This window comes from Salmo salar, chromosome ssa12 (genome assembly GCF_905237065.1).
Source record: "Salmo salar chromosome ssa12, Ssal_v3.1, whole genome shotgun sequence".
In the NCBI taxonomy this organism is placed as follows: Eukaryota; Metazoa; Chordata; class Actinopteri; order Salmoniformes; family Salmonidae; genus Salmo; species Salmo salar.
The window spans coordinates 7,372,746-7,381,922 of record NC_059453.1 but is presented as its reverse complement, the minus strand read 5'-3'; the positions used below and the strand labels follow the sequence as shown (position 1 = coordinate 7,381,922).

Below are 9,177 nucleotides of genomic sequence, written 5' to 3'. Positions count from 1 at the left end.
CATGATGATCGATGCTTGGCTGCCATTTGACCAAAAAAAAAATGTTGCGCTCTTATCCATAATAATCTCATCATGTAGGTAGCCTCCCAGCACTGTATCTGTGAGCTGCTGGCTACAGTGCACAGGACAAGAGCACGTTTTCTATATAACTCAACAGCTTTTAAAACCATCAGTAGAGTTGAAAATGTGATGGAAACCCATTTAACTTGTATTTTTCATTCGGTACATGGGAATTTAACAGCAAAAGCTATGTATTTGTCACGCAAAGCCTTTTTTCCGCAATAAGTCTGTTTAATGCAAACATTTCTGGTGGGAAAATGCGTATATTGTTTTATGCAGATTTTTAGAATATCTTCATGAAAATCTGTCGCAAATTGCATGGAAACTTAGCTACTAAGGTGGATATTGATCCAACACCTGCTGCTTATTCAAACCATCACACGGCACACACGTCAGTTCAACATCTAGTTTCTATTTACATTTCTTTGAGTTGTCAACTAAAGGGAATTCAACATGAAAACAACACAAAATGTCACCTGTCACTGGATTTACGTTGCAAGTTTAGTGAATAAAAAAAAAAAGCACCTTATGTTGTTTTTTTACAAATCCATTCTACATTGATCTAACATCATGACATGGATTTATTTTGTTGAAATGACGCAGAAACGTTTATTCAACCAGTGGGAGGCTTGTAAATGCCCCCAGGAAAGTGGAACGAGGAACTCTTCATTGAGACAATGATAAACAGCAATCCGTGGGAGAGTCAGTGAACATTTTCATTTCATTAAATCATCAGTGGGCCAACAATGCAAATGTAAACAATGGAGCAAATGCGTCACATCCAAATATCACTGTATTATCTATCTTGATTATCTGTAGTGCTGGAGGAATGACATACCCAGATAAACACACACACAGAGTTTAAAAAAGGACCATTTAAAACAGAAGGAATCTGACCTACTTTATATTCAAACTGACATACTCCATATTCAATTCATGTTTTCTAATAAAAACATACACATATATGTTTGAATATTCTTTGTATAATTACATTTCATATGGTAAAAACAGGTAAACACATTATCAGTCAACAATATAAGACAACGGAGCACTGTGCAAGTTCTCTGATGAATTTTAAGTCAATGTGAAGTGAAATATCAATTTACACACTAGGAGAAGTAATTAAGTCAATGTGAAGTGAAATATCAATTTACACACTAGGAGAAGTAATTAAGTCAATGTGATGTGAAATATAAATTTACACACTAGGAGAAGTAATTATTCTATCCTGTGTGGATTTTCACATGACTTTTAAGTGACTGTGATGAGTAATATGTCTTCCCACAGTCTGAGCATTTGTAAGGCTTCTCCCCTGTGTGCAGTCTCATGTGTTCTTTCAGCTTTCCTAACCGGTTAAAACGCTTTCCACACTGGGAACAGTGGTAAGGTTTCTCCCCTGTGTGGATTCGCCCATGGGCTTTCAGGCTTCCTAACTGGCTAAAGCTCTTTCCACACTGAGAGCAATGGAAAGGCTTCTCCCCTGTGTGTATTCGCTCATGAGATTTCATGTTTCCTAACTGGTTAAAACTCTTTCCACACTGGGCGCAATGGTGTGGCTTCGACCCCGTGTGTGTCCTCTGATGTCTTTTCAGGCTTCCTAACTTGGTAAACCTAGTTCCACACTGGGAGCAGTGGTAAGGCTTCTCCCCTGTGTGTATTCGCTCATGAGATTTCATGTTTCCTAACTTGTTAAAGCTCTTTCCACACTGAGAGCAATTGTATGGCTTCTCTCCTGTTTGTGTCCTCGCATGTCTTTTCAGGCTTCCTAACTTCGTAAAACTCTTTCCAATCTGGGAGCAGAGGTGTCGTCTTGCTGGTTTGGACATCTCCAGTTCCAAGTTTGGTTTTCCTCCTGCCAAAGACAGTGTTTATTTAAAGAGAGACCTGAATGAAATCTCCACATGATAAAACTGCCTTGCTATGAGGTTTAATCTAAATTAGATCCCTCAATAACCTGAGGCCAGTTTTCAAACATTTCATAATTTAAAACAATCTTTGTGTGATTTTAAAACAAATGTTGTAGAGCATCCTGGTAATTACTGATAGGTTTACATTACTTATTTTTATTTCTGTTTCATAAGTCAGAACACAAAACACTAGACAGTTCTATGGCACAAGACACAGACATCGCTGGATTCCTATCAAGCAGGTGGTTGTAAATATATAACCTTCATAGCTGTATGATACAGAATGCGACCTACACACTTCCTTAAACCTAAAATATGGGGAATTTAACCAATTAAAAAAATATATATATACTGTCATTAATGTCACGATATTTTGAGTAAAGTAAAAAAGGATGTGAAATATTTTGGAAAGATTAAAAATATAAATATGTAAAGTGTTGGTCCCATGTTTCATGACCTGAAATAAAATATCCCCGAATATTTCCATGAAGCATGAAAGCTTGTTTATCTCAAATATGGTGTACAAATTTGTTTACACCCCTGTTAGTTAACATTTCTCCTTTGCCAAGATAATCCATTCACCTGACAGGTGAGGCATTTCAAGAACCTGATTAAACAGTATGATCATTACACAGGTGCACCTTGCGCTGGAGCCAATAAAAAGGCCAATCTAAACAATGCCACAGACGTCTCAGAGGGAGCGTGCATTTGGCATGCTGACTGCAGGAATATCCACTGGAGCAGTTGCCAGAGAATGTAATGTTTATTTCTCTACCATAAGCTTAGGCAGCTTATGGTAGAGAAATTAACATTCAATTCAGTATAGAGAATTTGGCACCCAACCGGCTTCACAACCACAGACCACGTATAACCACGCCAGTCCAGGACCTCCACATTGTCTTAGACCTGCCACCCGGACAGCTTCATTGTCTGGGCTGGGCTTGGCTCCCCAGCGGGTAGGCCTGTCTTCCAAGTCAGTGGGCTTATGACCTCCCATTCACAACAATGGCTGCACCCCTGCCCAGTAATGTGAAGCCCATAGATTAGGGCCAAATTAATTTATTTCCTTATATGAACTGTAACTCGTTGAAAATTGTATATGTTGCGTTTATACTTTTGTTCAGTACATAGTACCAGACAAAAGTTTGGACACACCTACTCATTCCAAGGTTTTTCTTCATTTTTACTATTTTCTACATTAATGTTCTACAAAGACATCAAAACTATGAAATAACACATGGAATCATGTAGTAACCAAAAAAGTATAGCCAACTATATATTTTATATTTGAGATTCTTCAATGTAGCCACCCTTTGCCTTGATGACAGCTTTGCACACTCTTGGCATTCTCTCAAACAGCTTCATGAGGTAAAATCAAATCAAATGTTAATTGGTCACATACACGTGTTTAGCAGATGTTATTGCGGGTGTAGCAGTGCAGTAATGACTAACAAGTAATATCTAACAATTTCACAACAATGCACACAAATCTAAAGTAAAGGAATGGAATTAATAATATATAAATATTTGGACGAGCAATATCAGAGCGGCATAGACTAAGATACAATATAATAGTATAGAATACAGTATATACATATGAGATGAGTAATGCAAAGACAGATACAGTAGAATAGAATAGAATACAGTATATACATATGAGATGAGTAATGCCAGATATGTTAACATTATTCAAGTGACTAGTGTTCCATTATTAAAGTGGCCAGTGATTTCAAGTCTATGTACATAGGGCAGCAGCCTCTAAGATGCTAGTGATGGCTATTTAACAGTCTGATGGCCTTGAGATAGAAGCTGTTTTTCAGTCTCTCGGTCCCAGCTTTGATGCACCTGTACTGACCTCACCTTCTGGATGAGAGCGGGTTGAACAGGCAGTGGCTCAGGTGGTTGTCTTCGATGATCTTTTTGGCCTTCCTGTGACATCGGGTGCTGTAGGTGTCCTGGAGGGCAGGTAGTTTCCCTTCGGTGATGCGTTGGGCAGACCGCATCACCCTCTGGAGAGCCCTGCGGTTGCGGGGGGTGCAGTTGCCGTACCAGGCGGTGATACAGCCTTACAGGATGCTCTCAATTGTGCATCTGTAAAGATTTGTGAGGGTTTAAGGTGCTGTTGTGCCTTCTTCACCACACTGTCTGTGTGGGTGGACCATTTCAGTTTGTCAGTGATGTGTATGCTGAGGAACTTGAAGCTTTACACCTTCTCCACTGTGGTCCCATCGATGTGGATAGGGGTGTGCTCCCTCTCTCTACTGTTTCCTGAAGTCCACGATCAGCTCCTTTGTTTTGTTGACTTTGGGTGTGAGGTTAATTTCCTGGCACCACACTCCCAGGTCCCTCAGCTCCTCCCTGTAGGCTGTCTCGTCATTGTTGGTAATCAAGCCCACTACTGTTGTGTCGTCTGCAAACTTGATGATTGAGTAGGAGGCGTGCGTGACTACGCAGTCATGGGTGAACAGGGAGTACAGGAGGGGGCTGAGAAAGCATCCTTGTGGGGCCCAGTGTTGAGGGTCAGCGGAGTGGAGGTGATGTTTCCTACCTTCACCACCTGGGGGCGAAGGGTACTATGGTGTTGAATGCTAAGCTACAGTCAATGAACAGCATTCTCACATAGGTATTCCTCTTGTCCAGATGGGATAGTGCAGTGGGATGGCGATTGCATCATCTGTGGATCTATTTGGGTGGTAAGTAAATTGAAGTGGCTGTAGGGTGTCTGGTAGAGGTGATGTGAACCTTGACTAGTCTCTCAAAGCAGTTCATGATGACAGAACGCTACAGGACAATAGTTACCTTTGCTTTCTTGGGTACGGGAACAATGGTGGACATATTGAAGCAGGTGGGGACAACAGACTGGGATAGGGACAGATTGAATATATTCATAAACACTTCAGCCAGCTGGTCTGCGTATACGGCTTGGGACGCCGTCTGGGCCGGCAGTTTTGCAAGGGTTAACATGCTTAAATGTCTTACTGGTTAAATGTGATGGTCTGCGCTTTCAGTTTAGCGCGAATGCTGCCATCTATCCATGGTTTCTGGTTAGGGTAGGTTTTAATAGTCACAGTGGGTACATCTCCTATACACTTCCTGATAGACAAATACATTGATTCGGTGACTGAGTTGATGTTATTCTCGGAACATATCCCAGTCCGCGTGAACAAAATCTTGAAGTATGGATTCCGATTGGTCAGACCAGCGTTGAATAGTCCTTAGCATGGGTACTTCCCGTTTGAGTTTCTGCCTATTGGAAGGGAGGAGCAAAATTGAGTCGTAGGCATCACGGAAGTTGGGAGTGACGTTAGGAGCGAGTGTTTAAGCAGCGCAAGTACTACAGTCAATGTGTTGATAGAACTTCGGAAGAATTTTTCTCAAATTTGCATTGTTAAAATCTCCAGCTACAATAAATGTGGTTTCCAGTTTGCATAAAGTCCAGTGAAGTACTCTGAGGACCGTTGTGGTATCGGCTTGAGGGGGAATATACAGGGCTGTGACTACAACCGAAGAGAATTCTCTTGGGAGGTAATAGGGTCAGCATTTGATTGAGGTATTCTAGGTCGGGTGAACAAAAGGACTTGAGTTCCTGTATATTATCACAATCACACCATGCGTAGTTAATCATGAAACATACAATGCTGCCCTTCTTCCTGGAGAGATATTTATTCCGGTCTGTGTGATGAACTGAGAACCTAACTGGCTGTACGGACTAAGACAGTATATCCCGAGAGAGCCATGTTTCCGTGAAACAGATTATGCTATAATCCCCAATGTCTCTCTGGAAGGAAATCCTCACCCTGAGCTCATCAACTTTATTATCCAGAGACTGAACATTTGCGATGTTCACTCGGAAGCAGTGAGTGGTGTGCGTGCCTCCTGAGTCAGACTAGAAGCCCACTCTAAGAACCTCTTTTCCGCCGGCCTTTTTTTGGGACAGCCTCTGGAATCAGTTCAATTGCGGGGTTCGAACAAAGGATCTGATTCAGGAAAGTCAAATTCTTGGTCATAATGCTGGTGAGTTACCGCCGCTCTGATATCCAAAAGTTCATCCCGGCTGTATGTAACAACACCCCAAACATTCTGGCCAAATAATGTAAGAAATAACACATAAAAAATAAATAGTGCAAAGTTTCCTAAGAGCTAGAAGCATGGCAGCCCTATCGGTCATTTTCCCCTGGAATGCATTTCAATCAACAGGTGTGAAGACTATGAAAGGTGTGAAGACTATCAACTATGAAATAACACATACGGAATAATATAGGTATCAAAAAAGTGTTAAACAAATCAAAATATATTTTATATTTGAGATTCTTCAAAGTAGCCACCCTTTGCCTTGATGACAGCTTTGCACACTCTTGGCATTCTCTCAACCTGCTTCATGAGGTAGTCACCTGGAATGCATTTCAATTAACAGGTGTGCCTTGTTAAAAGTTAATTGGTGGAATTTCTTTCCTTCTTAATGCATTTGAGCCAATCAGTTACAAGGTAGAGTTGGTATACAGAAGATATTTGGCAAAAGACCAAGTCCATATAATGGCAAGAACAGCACAAATAAGCAAAGAGAAACAACAGTTCATCATTACTTGATGACATGAAGGTCAGGCAATCCAGAAAATCTCAAGAACTTCAGTCACAAAAACTTCAAGCACTATGATGAAACTGGCTCACATGAGGACCGCCACAGGAAAGGAAGACCCAGTTATCCCTGCTGCAGAGGACAAGTTCATTAGCGTTAACGCCCCCTTCAGATTGCAGCCCAAATAAATGCTTCACAGAATTCCAGTAACAGACACATCTCAACATCAACTGTTCAGAGGCGACTGCGTGAATCAGGCGTTCATGATTGAATTGCTGCAAAGAAACCACTACTAAAGGACACCAACAAGAAGAAGAGACTTGCTTGGGCCAAGAAACACGAGCAATGGACATTAGACAGCTGGAAATTTGTCCTTTGGTCTGATGAGTCCAAATTTGAGATTTTTGGTTCCAACCGCTGTGTCTTTGTGAGACGGAGAGTAGGTGAACGGATGATCTCTGCATGTGTGGTTCCCACCGTGAATCATGGAGGAAGAGGTGTGATGGTTTGGGGGTGCTTTTCTGGTGACATTCTTTTTTTATTTATTTAGAATTCAAGGCGCACATAAACAGCATGGCTCCTAAAGCATTCAGCAGCGATACACCATCATGTCTGGTTTGCGCTTAGTGGGACTATCATTTGTTTTTCAACAGGACAATGAACCAACACACCTCCAGGCTGTGTTAGGGCTATTTGACCAAGAAGGAGAGTGATGGAGTGCTGCATCAGATGACCTGGCCTCCACAAATTTGAAGACTGTTGGAAAAGCATTCCAGGTGAAGCTGGTTGAGAGAATGCCAAGAGTCTTCAAAGCTGTATTTGTATTAGTTGGGGACAGCCCTACTGGGAACAACCACCACCACTATTTCATTTGTTCAAACTAAACTACAGCACTTACTTTGATGAGTCAAATCTGATCCTTTCTTCTCTTCTCCTCCTCTCACAGTTCCACTCAGCCCCGTTGTTTTCCTGCAGTCCACCAGCAGCACAGACACCCTCTTCATACCCAGCAGTAAGGTGCTACCGGGAGAGGCACGACACAGGGACTCCGGGAGGGAGGAAGGGTTAGCGTTGTCCTGGTAACCATAAAGAGGGGACACACATATCATTATGGATGCTGATGTCACTGTTGTCATAAAGTGCTTTACAGAAACCCAGCCCAGACCCCGATAGAGCAAGCTGTATGCTAGACCAGACCAAGCTGTACCATCTGGTGTTCTGATCTGGAGAGACTCTTCTCTGCCTCGTCAGCATCAGGATGTTGTTGAGGCTTCCCAGAGGATCGACAATAGTCATGTCTCTCTCCTGTGTAGATGAGAACAGCAAACAGATGGTAAACTTATGACCGTCTATTGCAATCAAGAGGCATGAATGTCTAAAATGGCCACTTTCATCGTGATTTTGTAAAATATTGTTTGTGTTGCAAATGTAAAGGGTCATTTACGTCCCTTTGATATTTTAAGTAGAAATTATGCCCCAATTTTAAAAGCCTGTTATATTAGATGAGGTGAACTTTAATGAAGACTACATGGAGAATGAGAATTCAATACATCGAAGTCCCAAAAACATATGTACCAATGGCAGTTTGCCCCTTAAACAATTCCTACAGTACTGAACAACATATTCAAGTGTAGAACTGATGTAGAATGCCCCTTTAAAACAATACATTGTTTCAATAACTACATAGTGCCCCCGTTTTTAATACAGTACTCACTGGTGGTAATCTGATATTCAGCCTCCTCCTCCTTTTTCACTCCCAAAACGTCGTCCTCCTCCTCTTTTATTGAGATAGCCTCTTCTTCCTGTTTTACTCCAAAAGGTTCTTCCTCTTCTTTCACTACATTCTCTTCTTGTATTGTTATGGCACCTTCCTCCTTTTTGATTCTGAAAGATTCTACCTCCTCCTCATCCACTCTGACAACCTCTTTCCCATCTTCCTCTTTCACTGTAATATCATCCTCTTCTTTCAATGTGACAGCCGCCTCTTCCTCCTTTTTCATTCTGAAAGCTTCTACCTCTTCTTTCATTAGAGCTTCTTTCTCCGTAAAGTTTAGTGAGCTCATGCTCCGGGAGATTAGACTAGTGCTGTATCAATTTAACACATTTGCTAATTTAACAAGCAAATTACGTATAAATGAACTAGTAGAAAGGTAAAGAGAATTATGTTTAAAACACTAAGAGTAATATACACAAGATTGGTCTAAAGAGCTTCAATGTTTCAGTTTTATGTTCGCTAGCAAACCACTGCGATGGTTGAATCAGAAGCCTTTTGTCGCTGTTGAAGAAGCCTCCTGTCCACTAGATTATACGTCACGCAAGAAGCATCACCTGAAATACTCACATCGCCATCTGCTGACTGGAGTGAGCAACACAGATTGGAAAAAAATCTCCAATATAATGTTTATTCTGGCAAGCAATGTCATAAGTAGTAATTTAAAAACAACCAGATGTTATGTTTTCTCTTACTTCTTACAGCCAATAGTTTCCTCCAGGGCTGACCTGCCCATTAGGCAGGATTAGGTGACAGATTGAAGAGGGTGGCATATTCCTAGCTAAATTGATCAAGGCTCATCGCAAACAACACATAATAACACATCACATAATGCTGCCCAAATACAATGAAAACTTCTCTCA

The 9,177-nt window shown here is 41.3% G+C and overlaps 1 protein-coding gene across 1 annotated transcript; it reads right to left on the bottom strand.

Annotated features, from left to right (window-relative positions):
- Positions 1-948: 948 nt before the first annotated feature.
- LOC106594406 (zinc finger protein with KRAB and SCAN domains 7-like) lies at positions 949-8,831 on the bottom strand. Its single transcript, XM_045690597.1, has 4 exons — positions 8,258-8,831; positions 7,751-7,848; positions 7,442-7,619; positions 949-1,912 (listed from the first exon to the last, which is right to left on the bottom strand). The coding sequence occupies exons 1-4, from the start codon at positions 8,604-8,606 to the stop codon at positions 1,284-1,286; spliced, it is 1,254 nt and encodes a 417-aa protein (XP_045546553.1). The 5' UTR covers positions 8,607-8,831; the 3' UTR covers positions 949-1,283.
- Positions 8,832-9,177: the final 346 nt, after the last annotated feature.

Bases quoted from the DNA above. Each gene is read 5' to 3' on its own strand.
- LOC106594406 (XM_045690597.1), bottom strand. From the start codon at position 8,606: ATGAGCTCACTAAACTTTACGGAGAAAGAAGCTCTAATGAAAGAAGAG. The intron at 7,620-7,750 runs GTACAGCTTGGT...TATGGTTACCAG, and splicing joins CCAGATCAGAACACCAGATG to GACAACGCTAACCCTTCCTC. The intron at 1,913-7,441 runs GTAAGTGCTGTA...TGTCTTTGGCAG, and splicing joins ATCAGATTTGACTCATCAAA to GAGGAAAACCAAACTTGGAA.